We start from the raw sequence: 15,795 nt of genomic DNA on the forward strand, positions 1-15,795 counted from the left end.
CTTACACGCTCCCTAATTCTTATCCACTCTTGGAAAAACACATTTCCAAGTGATTCTAATCCCTTTTCTTATCACACCCTTGTGAAAGAAAGTATTTTGCATTAATAATGAAGAATGTACAACAATGGCAAAATTGCCTTTACAAGTTTGAAAGTAATGTAACTTGCAATCCAATCAACTCTTTTCTATACTTAGTAACAATGCTCTTTATAAGTTGTTAAAATTTGAAACACTTTACTTTAAGCAACTTCAGAAAAATCAACTTTGAAAGTTTAAGAACTAGTTGCCAAAAGTGCAGAAAATAATTTCAGCATGTGTGTAAGAGCTTTTGAAATTTATATGAGAGTTGTGTGTTTGTATTATGAGATTCAATGCCTTTAAATAGACTTTCCAATCACCCATAGCGCCTCTACGAAAAGGTAGGAATGAATTGAAGTAAAGACATTTCGTTTGGGATGACAACCTTTCATTTTGAAATATGAAATCTGATGCAACAACACTCAGTAATCGATTACAACTAGTGGGTAATCGATTACCCAAACGTTCTGTCCACTGGGCATTTAAATTTGATTTAGAGTAATCGATTATAGCAAGTGGGTAATCGGTTACTCAACTTTATTAAAACTAGTAATCTGTTACTCAAAGACAGTAATGGATTACTATGATCAGGTTTAAGTTGGATAACTCTTTTCTCACACACGTAACCTGTTACTTAGATGTAGTAACCTGTTACACACTATTTTTGAAAATTGTTTTAAGTATTTTGAAGTGTTTCAATTTTCTTTTAAAAATAGTTTCAACATTACTACTATATAATCAAGAGTATATAGGATAGAAATACCTATTCAGACTTAGACTAATTTGTCTTGAAGCTTTGTCTTCATAAGTATTCTTCCTCTTCTTCTTTTTTGTGATGTTGGTGTCTTCATCAAAACCGTGCCAAGGTCAGGAGCAAATATCTTCTTCACAGACCTCGCTGCAAGGTATCATGTAATCCTTTTTGGGCATTTCCCTAATCATGATATCACCGTCGGAAACCTTGCCCTAAATAGGCGCAAGAACAAAGGTACTTATATAAGTTTGTCGATTTGGGCATTAGACTCAATCATTTGAGCCACGGTCTTTCCCAAATGTTAATTACACTTCACTCTCAAGCTAGGGTTATTGCCTAAGCAATCAATCAATCAAAAACAATCAAAATTATTGTCTGAGTGTGAGTGGATTGTTTGTCCGACTTCGAAAGCTTCGAAACTAAACACATGAAAACAATTTAGTGATTTATGAATTAAATTTTTACATGATAACCCTAAGGTAAAGACATTGTTTAACTCATTTATGAACTCAATCACTTTATCCTTGTAAGTCTTGTTCCCGATTTCCAACGTTTTCAAGGTAAGTTTTAATAAAGTTTACACTTTTATCACCGCATAAATTTATATTTTCATGGAGACTTTTTAAGCCATACTTTACCATTTTAAGGTAAGTTTCTTAATCAAAGTTTTAAATCTAATATCTCCCAATTTGATCTTACCACTTTAAAGCAAGACATCTTAAGTAGATTCCATATTTTGTATAATAGTTTCACATGGTCATTTCAATACATTTTTTATAGTGTTGATCTCATACTTAGAATAACATTTTAAATCAAAATTTCTTAAGTTAAACTTATCATTTTAAAGTAAGTTTATCTTAACCACATCCATACTATAACTAATCTACTAATCAAGACTTTATAACACTTTAAGTTTGTAAAGTCAAGACTTTTATAAGTCATCTTTTATCCAAAATTAATACTTGAACTTGTAAGTCAAAGAATATCATTTACTAATCAAACCTTTAACTCATAATACTTTAAAACAACATTTTTTCACAAAAACACATCCACAAACATTTTGGATTTCAAAGTTAGAAACTAAAATTTTCCTAAACACATATATAGGTCATGATTTAGACCAAATGCCAAGGAAAATTTTGATTTTTCAACTTATCATTAAACACCTTAAAGGTTCCTTTGATGACACCTTTAAAACACAATCAAACATCAACATTAAAAATATACTATTATAAACTTGTCTAAGGTCATGGTTTTTCAAGCAAAAAACAAGTGGAAAAATCCAAACTTTACATGGTTAGAAAGCTCCTTAAAGTTTCCTTTGATATACAAACCATTACCTTTAACCATATTCAAATACCAACATTTATTTCTAGCATTAGATCCAAAAAAACAACTATTTTACACTTGTTCAAGGCTATGGTTTCTCAAGTCAAAAACAAGTGAAAAGTTTCAAACTTTACATGGTTTAAAACTTTTTAAAGGTTCCTTTGATTCCAAAGTCATCACCTTTAACTAAAATAAAAAAAATACAAACTTTTAAACACTAAAAATATCTCCATGAACACAAAGAGTTCATGGTTTCAAAAACAACTTTCTAAGTTCAAGAAAGTACATATTTAGAGTTTTGAACATAAAAAGTGTTAGGAAGATTATTAGAACATTTCAACGGTTGAAAATGTTCATAACAAACATATAAACATCATACTAAAATTTAATAAGCATCTAATGGTTAGATCTTAAGAGATGAAGAAATCAAAATGAAGAACTACCTTGAAGTTCTTATAATTCAAAAGTGAAGAAGAGTGAAAATGCCTAGGGTTTTTTCTCTAAGCTAGGTGTTGGCTTTTAAGAACAAGAAATCAGATTTTGGAGTGGGTCAAGACCAAATGTTTCTTCCAAAAAGTGGATTGTGTAAGAGGTAGATGAGTGATTTAAGAGATTTTGTGTAAGAGGTAGATGAGTGATTTAAGGGATTTTGTGTAAGAAGTAGATGAGTGATTTAAGGGATTTTGTGTAAGAGGTTTGTACTTTTGCTTGTTTGACAAGCAAACTTCACTAATGAAAGTGGTGTGACTTCTTCGGCGAAACATTCGCGACTAAACCATGCCCGAGTATTGTCGGCTAATATTCGGTCGGATATTAAAAATTTCCCGATTTCGGTTTACGGTTAGAACTCGAAACACAGAATTCAGAATGAAAAATATTTAGAAATGCGTTCCGGACAAACTTGATGTCTATCTTGACTCATAATAATATTTCAAAGCCAATGGCGCAATCTGAATTCGACTCTGAATTACGAAACTCAAAAACACGTTACTGAGCCGAATTCGGACGAATTTTGGCTCGACAACATTGCATGTATTTTCTGCAGGTACCCACAGATCCGGGTACCCATTGTCATCCCTATATCATTCATTATTTATTTGAATTAATTTTTTGCATAGTCAATTATGATTTAATATAATATTGAATGATATTCTAACAATGTATAGAACTCATATACTATCCGTGTATATTTGTTTTCTTAACATAATGAATGATATATTTATCCCATACAAAATATTAAATTATTGTGAAACTATATATTGCAAAAATTAGTTCGTGCCGATCGGTTCAACCTGTAAATTGGTCAACCAACCTCAATACTGGTATGATACAATAATTATACTAGTCATGCAATCATACTGGTCAATACTGACTAAGACTGGTCATACCGACTGGTTTTCAATCGAACCGGTCAATTTTTATTTAAAATTATTTTTTATTGAAAATAAAAAAAAATATTGGTTCTTTTATTGATTTTTCAACATAAATATATTATGTATGCATATCTAACTTCGCAAGTATGCGATTTAGTTAGTGAACCACCAGTTGAACCACTATACCAATATCCTGACCAATTTGATAACCGATACTGTATTAATAACACTGCTATATATACTATAAATAAACTTACAATGAAATAAGACAAATATCAAATGCATTGGTCTAATAGTGTAAGGTCATACTGAGTCAATGGTTGGCCATATGTCAAATATTCAATTCACATGAATGATACTTATTAAGAGAAACAATCATAAATCCTGATAAGATATTAATTCATTTTCCATTGAGTAAAAAGATACTTTGTTTCCAAAGGAAAAGAGAAAATGATAATAACATGAAAGTCAATTAACCAAAAATGAATTCAATAATGAATGCCAAAAGTTAACCGCGTGATCTAAATCAACCAATGTACGAACAGAAAAAGATATATGTACTGACAGTGTATAAGTTTTATAAATTGTTACTGTATCATTTACCATTGATATTTAATTGTTATTGACTTTTCAAAAAGTAATCTAAATTAATGGTGGATAATGAAGCACACGTGTATAAATCTTTACACCAACATACTAAACAATTACCAAATTCATTATCTTACTAATCATTCGAATTGACCCATTTAATGCATATATAGTATTAATTAGCACACATATTTAAATCGTACGGGTGGGTCCAACTAAAAGTTTGTGAACCAAATACCATCATGATAAATAATATAACTATATCAAACATTAAATTAAATCAGTATCTTCTGAATATAATATTTATGTAGTATTAGTGTAAAAAATTATACGCAATTAATACGCTATTTATCATTTATTGATATTAAGTTTGTTGAAGAGTTGGTAATGATTGAAAATAAATTTTAGATAATAAATTAATAGTATATAAATTTCCTTTAAACGTGCATACATTTTTTCTCATATATCATATCATATATATCAAACCGGGTTTGTGAATGAAAAATTAATACTTTCTAAATGTCACAATAAAAATTCAAACCTTAAATTCAATAGTTTTTCCTAACATAGTTAATTATTGAACAATTCTAGTAATGTGTTATATATTATAGACAATAATATTTATATTCATAAATGTATTATACCATTTTAATATATAACTTAATTGATTTAATTAGTACAACATCAATTTAATCACTATATGTTAAAATATAATAATACAAATGAATGACGAATGATGTACTGATTATATATAAATATTCACACTAATAATATATAAATATTATATTCTATTATTAATAACACTGTTAATTAGTAATTTAATTTGGAGAAAATGGGTGACTACCAGTTTATTATGGTATATTAAAAAGCTTGTAATATGTAATAAAAAAGATCAGTTAATACTTATATATTATGTATTTAAATATTTATACACAATCACTTTATTTATTTACCATTTATTTATATTTTAGTTAGTTATTTAAAAATATTACATTGTATTAAATATAAATAATAAATAATAAAAAGAATCATTTGGAATTTAATTGGATATAATACGCATTACTTATAAAGAATAAAATATGCATAAGAAGATAAATTATTTACTTTCACTATTAAAATCATGACATGTGTTCTATTTAATTATTTTCTACAAAAATATTTCTAAAATTAATAAAATAGTACACATGTCATATTTTTACTGTCTGAAGGACATAAATTATGATCTAGTATGAAAAAATATTTTATTCTTTTACATATATTCTCCAGAAATATGTGAAATCTATGATGCTATATTTAAGTTAATAATTTAATAAATAATTATTTTTCTAATTTAAATAATATCATCAAACATCAAGTGACAACTCATATAATATTAGGAGAATAAAATATATATTAATATTAGAAGATAAATTATTTATTTCAACGACTAAAATCTAACATGTGTCACATTTAATCTTTTTCATAAAAATATTTCTAAAAAAATATTACACATATGTCATGATTTTAATAATGATTAGGAAATAACTACTTTATTCTCTAATATCATATAACTTATCATAACAACAACTTTTGGTGATATATGTTTGATTTCCTTTAACTAAGGTTTATGTTCGAGCTTGTAGAAAAAATAGCCTCTAATAGGTGAATGTTCTGAGTTGAATAAGATTGTTTTCTGTGCCATGATATTATGGAAACCAAAAAATATAACTTATCATATTCAGATTTCTAACTTAATAACTAGACACAGTACCTTTGAATTTCTACGAATCCCATAATGGTGAAGACCAAAAGGTGTCTATCTCTTCCTGTATTGGCAGTGTTCTTGTTAATGATCTTTTTCTATTACACCACAATCTTCGTCTTCATTGATTATTGGCTCGGTTTGCAAAGTTCCTCTGGCATTTTCAATGCTTCCATTTTCACTCTCTTGGCCTTTCTCACCCTTTTCTCTTTCTTTGTTTGTGTTCTTTCTGACCCTGGTCATGTCCCTCCTTCATATCTCCCTGATGTTGAAGACATAACTCATGAATCTGTCAAAGATGTAAGCTTTTTCAAACACCCATTTGGTTTTGATGCTCAGTTTTTGTTGAATCTGAGGAATTTTGTGTTTGAAATGTTGAAAGTTGTGAGTTTTTTGTTGTTTGGGAAAGTTGATTCATGATTGTGAAATTAACTATTTAGTTGCAACTATAGGTTCATGGGTTTTTGTTTTTGTGTGGATTGGTTTTATAATTGGTATTTAAGATACAGCTTAATTGTATGGGGAATTACATTGAACTTCTGAGAATCTTAATTATTTTTGTAAATTACCAATGATCAATGCTGCAACTGTTTCAAATTAGCTATGATCAGCTCAGTTCGCAGAGCTGCGGCAGATAAAGTGTTTGCGAATAGGTTCATACCGTGGCGGCTGCACAATTTCCCCCTCTCAGTCAAAAAAATTTGCATGTAAAAATGCGACACCAGTTGTATCAGCGGTAAAGAGCTCGGTTTCTATTAAGAACAGTCTCGTATTCGAGTATTTTGAATGGGGAAAATAGGCACCGGAGAAACTTGCTGCCTTAAATAAGTCTTCCGGCTCAACTCAGATTAATCGTCTTAGATGAAAATAATTAGTCATGATGATTAGCAAACAATATATAGTGTTTTTGACTGATAGTGATACAATAAGCAGTTAAATAGTTATCTAATGTATTAGTGAACTACTTTTTTTGTGTGATAGAAATAATATCTATGTTTCTTATGGATCAAAATTATACCATTTGAAATCCAATATAACCATAAATAAGTTGGCTACAAAATTTAGTTACATCAATAACGTCCTCCACTCCATTTTAAAAACTTGTTGCCGACCCGACAGGACCAACCTCTGCCTGTTTAAGTAATCTACGTTGTTTAATCTGTAACTAAGATCCTTCACAAATTTGCCACAGAATGCTGAAGAGAAGAAATGTGACAAGTGCTTTGCATACAAGCCTCCAAGGACTCATCATTGTCGAGTCTGCAGAAGGTGTGTTCTGAAAATGGTGGGTCAGTTGCTTCTCATCAATGGATGTAATTTTGAGCTTCAAGTTTGCATTTGAGTTCATGATTTAATGTTCTATTTTAACCTTTATGTTTTTTATGCTAAATTTGACGTAGGATCATCATTGTTTGTGGATAAATAATTGTGTTGGTTATTGGAATTATAAGGCTTTCTTTGTTTTTGCACTATATGCCACCATCGCAAGTATTCATTCTATGGTATGTTTTCAGTTCGGAATCTACTTGTTTTGTATGGACACGATTCCTATTTTACACAAGCTTTCACATTGTGCAGGTCCTATTTATATGCTGTGTATACCAGGAGGACTGGGACTCTGATCAAGGAAGCTCTCTTAAGATCTTCTATGTAAGTTAAATACTGTAACTTGTTTATGTTCCAATTTATGTGTAAAGATTTGGACCCACCCTGTTGGAGAAAGATATATAAAAGGATTGTAGTCTGTATTATGTATTTCTCTTTTCTGGAGGTGCCTGTCCAAATAGTTGGATATATTGATTATAATCTGTTTTACTTCATCTCGGACTCTTTCATAACCCGTTATACGTTGGTACCATTTAGGTTAACTTCAACTGCGTGGGTTTGTCAATATTACTTGTATTTATGTGTTTACATGGCTCCTTCTAGTCCTTTAAATGCCAACTCATACCGATGAATTTCTATGCTGTCGGGTAAACTTGGTTGCCTTTTTCCTTCAATTTTATGCTGAGCCATTTTCTTTAGTTGAGATAGAACCTTTATGCTTTTTCCTCATTAGTTTGATGCCATTACATCTTAACTTCATTATATTCAATATGTAATTAAAATGTAGCATAATGTGAATGAGCTTTATAGTAGCAGGTTGAGAAAATTTTGTGGGTTGAAATTTCCTGAACCATTCTATCCTTTGCATTGATCCAGCAACATACGGGAGTCATGTTTGACCTCTATTTAGCATTTAGTGCCATCTATTTGCATCGTACTACTTGAATTCTTGCTTCATACGTAAGATTTAAAGTTGTCATATTCTTGATTTACAGTCTTTAGTCTTCAAGAATGTAATTATGTCTCCTCTGTTCTATTTTGGCACTGAACCCTGATTTGATATTTTATCATAACATCATCCCAAGATTAACTGTTTTTGCATCTTGTTATCATCTACATTTCAAGAAGCCAGAAATTGTTATTTATGAAAGCTTGTTTTGATTTAATGTTTGATTCTGAATAGGGATAAACTCACTGAACTCTCCTCTTTTCATAAATTTTATCCTAATAGCCTCTTCTATCAATTGTTTTTTTAATTTTAGTTTTCTTGACATCCTTCACCTTGATTTTCCAACCATTGATCCATCCATTGTTTCATAACTAAGGAATCTTACTCAGAACTCGTAATCTAGCCGTTCTGCATGATTACGGGGTATCTATTGAGACACTAATAGGTACTAGGATTTTACTAAAGAAAAAATGGAGTCTAGATCATTATAGTAGGGATATTTCCTCTTGATTAAGATGAAAAGAAAAGATGGAAAACAGCTGCAGACTTAAATAAGCAAAATAAGCAATTTATACTATACAGTGTATGCATACCACATATACAGTGTATGCATACCACATATACAATTCTCAAATCTAATAAAATAGAAGAATACCCAGAATTGAAGACGTAAGCTCAAAATCAATAACAATGTAGCTCAAAATTCCAATATAGGGCTTAAAAAGTACTAGGTGCTAGACTTAGACTACTAGTCTATTCTAAGCATTCAATATAGAACAAGGTTTATGGCTCAGATGATGGTGGCAGACCTGATGCCATGGTTGATGGCTCAAAAGGTTGCAAGAGTTTAAGAAGAGGAATAAGAAGTTATGGGGTTGAAGATGTCACAGGGTTGAATAGGAAGAAGAAGTTTCAGAACTAGCAAAGAGGAAGAGGAAGAGAAGCAAGTTTCAAGAAAGAGAGAGCCGGTCACTGGAAAAAGAAGCTTGTGGACTGAAGAACAGTTTGGGGTTGAGAGCTACTTAATCAAGGTCCAGTTGTTCGAATGGGTTAAGAGCTGCTAACCCAGGTCATTTTCTTCGAACTAGGTTTCGGGGTTAAATGATGAAAAGGTCCCCAAAAGGAACACAACATTTTAAAAATGAGGTCTAAATGGGGTTTTAAAACCGTTGTCCTTTTCCCATTGAGATCCCATTGGGAAACTTGGATGGATCCCAGGATCTGGAGCTAGGATAACCAATATTCAGCCTTAGGATGGAATAGCAAACCCTATCTCAGCACTGTACCAAACTGGGATGAGATCCCGGGATCATCCAGCATCCCATTGGGATCGACCACTTCATATTACTTTCAATGGATCCGAAATCCAAATACCAAGCTTATACCTCAGAGAGACCCACTGCACATACTACTTTGTACTATTTTATGAGCAAGGTATCTTTGTACAGTGCTAGATACTGAGCTACATAAAACTAGAAGGCTTTCTAGTTACTATCCTTTCATCATTTGTAAACCATGAAGAACCCATTTGCTTCCATTTTTTTCCTTTTTTTTGTTTCGTTGATTATTATTATTAGAGTTGGAGAATGGGACTTTATTTGTAATAAACAATGATATGGTTTTCTGTTGAGAGAATAAAATGGACACTTGAGTAACTGTTTCTTCTTTTCTTTTAATCCTAATTTTCTCAAATTATAAATTAACATTAAGATTTATCAATGTTATTTAGGTCATGTATGGAACGATCCTGATGGGCATGATGGTAACCCTTTTGACTCTCTCTGGATGGCATGTCTACCTTATACTTCAGAATATGACAACCATAGAGGTATGTTTTGAGTTTAATGTACACCATAAAAGAAGTCCTTTTTTTAATACCTCATATTGTGCCCTCTTCCAGTATTACGAAGGAAAGCGTGCTAAATGGTTGGCTGCGAAGTCCGGGAAGAGCTATCGGCATCCATTCAACGTTGGTGCATACACAAACATTACTTCGGTCTCTTTCTATCCTTTGTGGTCTTGTTTGGCACTAATCTGCATATATGTACTGATAATTCATCTCTTCTTTACATCTTCCCTGATATTATATTTGTCTATCTATTTCTTGACCAGATTTTAGGTCCAAACATGCTGAAATGGTTATGCCCCACAGCAGTAAGCCATCTGAAAGACGGGGTTAGCTTCCCTACAATACGCGATAATTCTTAAAACGTTCTGATTTGGCCGAGTCTTGAATCCGCATCAGGTCACGAGGATTAGGAGATCCTTCATATGAATTCCATACACATACAAGTTTAAAGAGAAAAAAGAAATTGATCCTTCATGCAAGCTTACTTACACATTGCATTCAAAGATCTCTGTACACAAAACTACTAACTGTTGCTCTTTTACCTGCTAGGCTCCATCATAAATTGTTGAAAATGGGATTTTGTTTACAAGTCAGGTAAACAAGGTAAAACAAATTTCTTCTCTGTTTCAGCATATAGTTAGTGTAATTGCATTTTAGTTGTGTATGTCACAGAGCTTTTGATAGTGATAATGCAGAGCTTCTACTTTATAGATATTTTATATGTAAGTTCAGACATGCTGGTTGTAAAATTGAGAAATGACTTTCATATTTAGATTTCATGTGTAAAATATATTAGTCCACTAATTGTATAATGGCTTCTATAGAATGAGAAAATTACAGATGAAACATTGCCTACATAGTTAAATACTTGTCTCTCCATTTATATTGCTATGTGGTTTAAGGTTTGACTACACTAACCAGGGAAAACATTATATTTTTAACAAAATTGTTAATATTTTTTTGTTTTTAACAAAATTGTTATAATCATTTTTTATACCCTTGTCATTTTTTTGGTTTATCTTGCCACAATAAAGTGTATGATTATTATAATGGTGTAATAATTGTTAAAAAAAGTAATATTGCCTTGACTTCTGAAAATGACATATAGATAGGAACAATTTTCTAAAAAAATTGACTTGAAAAGGAAATGGAGGGACTATCATTAGCTTTTATATAAGATTAGAAAATATGTATGCACTCACAAAGCATGAGTTTTATATTGTAACTTTATTATTCACTATTCATGTTTTATTATCTTCGACTTTTCAGAAAAAGTAATACAAATAAATAATAGATATTATATGTTATAGATAGTGACCGTATTTCAAGAGAGATACAACTCTGCAGGGTAGATACATGTGCTGGACAGCATGACTAAAAGAGATACAACGATAAGAGAGAAAAACAGTATTGATAAAATCGTTTCATATCAGCTGGTTGAATCGGTGAATCAGTCCTAATGCCGATATAATATAATAATTATATCAATCATGCAATTATATTGGTCAAAATTGGCTAAAGCCGGTCAAAACTAATCTTATTGGTCGGTTTTCAATTGAACCATATCAATGATATAAGCCAGTTTTTATTTAAAATTAATTTTTTTAATAAAAATAAAAAAATTAGTTTTGTATATATATATATATATATATATATATATATATATATAATTTCGCAGGTATGCAATTTAATTAATAATACCGAATAAAAGTGATTGATGATTATGATGTAAAAGGGAAAAAGAGATTAAAAGACATCAGATGAAAATAATAGGAATAGAGAAATCGGCCAGAAAGTGATTGAAAAGAGAGAAATAAATGAGAAATATAGTAGATTTTTGTGTTGTTTGGTTTTAGATAAAAAGAAGAGAAATAGAGGAGAAAAATTTCTCTAAAACCTCTCGAATAGAATTATGTTATCTCAAACAATGTTGTAAATCTTGTCACACACTAATGAAAACATGCAATGTCAATTAAAAATTTAAATATTTATTATTATTATTATTTGTTTTGGTTCATTGTAATTGGTACGAGACATAATTTCAGACAATTGATATTCATTTCATTTTCTCTCCACATGAGAAGAGAAACAAAATAGATAGGTCCTATCCCATTTTTTCTTCTCTCTTTCCACACTCTCCTCTAAACCAAAGGAGAGAAAGAGATCATTTCTCTTTAACTTCTCTAATCTCCTTCTCTTTCTTTCCTATTTCTATTATTCCAAATGGAGCATGAGGGTTTGTTTGAGAGTTAAATTTTGGAGATGAAAGAATAAAAATGGAAGGCTTTGAAGCCATGAAATATACTTGTAAGATGACTCTCAAACCTTTCATTTCCTTCCCCTCCAAAATCCAACTCTCAAACTAATCTTAAGGGTTAGTTTACTAATCTAAGAGTTAGTTTGAAAATTGGATTTTGGAGGGAAATGAAGGAAAAGAAAGATTTAAGAGTCATCTCACAAAAATATATTTCATGATTATTCAAGCCTTCTTTTCCTTTCAAAATCCAACTCTCAAAGGTTCAAAAATAATTTAAGATGTGGGCTAGGATTCTTTTGAAACAATCATGGTAAAAAGCTTATAAGTTCGGGCATGTGCCCCCACACAAGTTATAACAAAAAAGTTATACCATTTATATGTTTCCTGCATTATATTTTACATATTTATTAGTGTGTTTGGATTTAGAGTAAACTTTGTTACTAATGGTGAGAAATGAAACAACTGAAAGAGTTTTCTCTCCAATAATATTATAAAAAAAATCGGATGAAAAATTATGAAAAATAAATTGTTGAATAATTACTTGGTTACTGGCATAATGAAATATAAAATAAATCATTTAACATTTTATGATTTCAACAGTGTGGCATAATATTTTGTGTATGATTTGCATTTGAAAGGATTGAATATCCAATTTATTAACATTAATAACTAATATATTTGTTTATAAAAAATATTATATTTTAATGATATAGATATATGTGGCCCCTCCCCATATTCTTTATTATATTTTAAAGACATAGTTTTTTTATATCATCACCCCAAATGAACTTCTTGGGATTCTCTAAGGATTTTGAAATTGGGGTTTAAAATAGTAATTTCAAATTGATGGGAAGAAAGTTGTAATTAACTTGTAGAGATTCTTAGAGATGATGAAATATAATAGCTACATAGTGAACTATTGTCTCGACTCAAAAACATCAATGATTTGACTCTATATAAAGAGCAAACAATTTAGTTTAATGAAAATGCTTACATTTTTATTGTTTATTTGCAAAGACATAGTTTTTCAATTAAACAATGTCACATTTACAAATTACAAACATAGGGAGAATAACATTAAAAATATTTACAAAATAGAATATATTTATCATCGTGTTGGTATTATTGAACAACAAAAAATAGTTTAAATAAAAAGACATAATTGGTTTGGAGGAACATCTAATGGTTATATATTTTAGTAACTCTTATAATCATGCATTGTTGGATGATAAAGAGGTACATGTCTTCTAGCTTATTGTGACATACCTATCAATGGACAAAGTCTCATATTATTGTTATCAAAAATTGGTTTTTGGTAAGTATACTAATGAGATTTCTTGAATTGGAGAAAGGGATAGAGATATGCCATTTACTATTTTTGGAAAACACTTACAATACTTTCTTCAATCACAAAGTAGTGTTTCAATTATGCACCTCGGGGTTCTCAAATTATGCAGAAGTATAAAAGATGGAGATGATATCTTTCAATATAATAATTTAATCATGAATGAATGTAACGAATTGGAGAATATTATATGGATATTTAGTAATTCAAGTTGAGCATATAAATCTTTTGAAGATGTGACTATCTTTAATACTACATGTCGAATAAATTGTTATGATATTGCTTCAAGACCATGGGTTGGGTTTATAATAATGGAAATTTAATTTTATTTGGTTTTATTCTATTGTGAGATGAAAAGATACATTCCTTCACATGAGTAAGGGTCGGCCAATGTGTATGTGCAACAAGTGCCCTGCACATGGCCCATAGTTAATGAAGGCCCAAATTTTGTAGTTACACAAGTAATTCTCATTCTCATAGTTTTTATTCTTATATAAAAAATCACATTATTTATAATATGTCGACTTTTGTATTTATTACTTCTTACAATCAGTGATATAAAAACTGTACCGTTCCGGTATGTTCGACTGGAAAACCGGCGAATCAGACCCATAACCGGTACGTTACAGATATTGAACCGACCAAGTATCAAAACCGGTTGAAAACTGGTTAAAACTGGTAAACTGGCCGGAATTTGACTAAACCGGCCGGTTTATACACATTTTTTTTATAAAAAAAACTTAAAAACCCATTACACGGTGACTCCTCTTTCCAACCATTCTTTAACATTTCAAGGCACATGCTTCTAAGGCATACGTAGATTACACCTTTCGGTTCCTAACATTGGTGTGTAATCTCAGTGACATTTGTGTAATTTTGGAGTCAACTATCTTAAGGTAGGATTTGGTGCAAAAATGGAACCTCAATATGAGACAACTTTGACTCCATGGTGTTAAATGTTAAAACTCCAAATTTATTTGATTTGTAGGGTTAGTTATGAATTTGTGTCATTTACATATTTTGCGTTTGTTAAATGATACTTTTGGATTGATATATGTTTTGCAATTTAGACTTTGAATTTGTTAAAGACTTAAAGTTGTTTGTTTATGTGAATTTTGAGTAGATTATGAATATGAATTATAAATTTGAGTATCTACCTATTTGAATTTTTTTGTTATAGGTTTATATATATAAATATAAGCTGGTATATCCGGTTTAACCGATATGCAGTTTAATTACTGAACCGGTACGGTTTTAACAACTGATTATAATGGTATGAGTTTGTTCAATATTTTTTTTACTACTGTATTATAAGGTCATAATTAATTTAAAATTAAATAAAAATTATATGTTAGATTCAAGCTTCCAATGAATAACAATAATAAGTGAACAATAAAAAAAAAATCACATACTCTCACAATTTCCATGAGAAATATTTTAAAAATGGTAGTCTAAGTTATCGACCTTGATATGAGCTTTAATTTAAATAAAATTTCTTTGAAGTTGTTTTTATGACATAAGCTTGAGTATGCTCTTTGGAAATATATAGACATTTTTATTAATCTAACCTTATCTAGTCAACTCAGTGTTAAATAGGTTGGATCATTAGCAAGTTAACCTATACTATTCTGAACAATGATATGTTATCTTAGATTATGTCTCAAATCATGTTCTACACCAACGATATTAATATTAAAATTTCTGACAATTTATGGGTCACAAATATAATTCTATAATTGTGTTGGGACCATTATGTAATTAACCAAAATATAAAATGATCTTCAGTAATTAATTTGGTGGCTAATGACATATGTGTCATGGAAAAATATAAGTGTAGATACCTTCAGACAACTTCTGATTTGATGAAGGGACTGAATCAGAATTATTGCAACTAAAGTAGTAACCACTACGAGGTTACTTTTATGGGTTATAGTCCCCATTTGTAGAGTAATGAGTTTTAGTTGAGTAAATAATGAGAATAAATGTGTGTTATAAACAACTACTTGTTTATAAGGCAAACACACACAACACTAAGGTAAGAAATATCACACATCAAGCATTAGGTTCAACACTCAAGCTTTTGGCTTTCTCATTCCCCTCTAGAGAAGCATAAGGAAAACCATTCGGCGCTTTAACATTTGGAAGATCATCACACCCTCATACCTTCGAGATTTCGAAATTGCTCAACAAGGTATGTTCTTCTTCT

At 30.3% G+C, this 15,795-nt stretch overlaps 1 protein-coding gene across 1 annotated transcript; it reads left to right on the top strand.

Annotated features, from left to right (window-relative positions):
• Positions 5,858-10,757, top strand: LOC109359063 (probable protein S-acyltransferase 15). Its single transcript, XM_019603574.1, has 7 exons — positions 5,858-6,163; positions 7,056-7,148; positions 7,264-7,365; positions 7,442-7,513; positions 9,868-9,966; positions 10,039-10,134; positions 10,251-10,757. The coding sequence occupies exons 1-7, from the start codon at positions 5,897-5,899 to the stop codon at positions 10,344-10,346; spliced, it is 825 nt and encodes a 274-aa protein (XP_019459119.1). The 5' UTR covers positions 5,858-5,896; the 3' UTR covers positions 10,347-10,757.

Source organism: Lupinus angustifolius, chromosome LG11 (assembly GCF_001865875.1).
Source record: "Lupinus angustifolius cultivar Tanjil chromosome LG11, LupAngTanjil_v1.0, whole genome shotgun sequence".
Taxonomy (NCBI): Eukaryota; Viridiplantae; Streptophyta; class Magnoliopsida; order Fabales; family Fabaceae; genus Lupinus; species Lupinus angustifolius.

Coding starts and splice junctions, on each gene's coding strand:
- LOC109359063 (XM_019603574.1), top strand. CDS start 5,897: ATGGTGAAGACCAAAAGGTGTCTATCTCTTCCTGTATTGGCAGTGTTC. Junction 6,164..7,055: donor CTCATGAATCTGTCAAAGAT/GTAAGCTTTTTC, acceptor AATTTGCCACAG/AATGCTGAAGAGAAGAAATG. Junction 7,366..7,441: donor TCGCAAGTATTCATTCTATG/GTATGTTTTCAG, acceptor CACATTGTGCAG/GTCCTATTTATATGCTGTGT.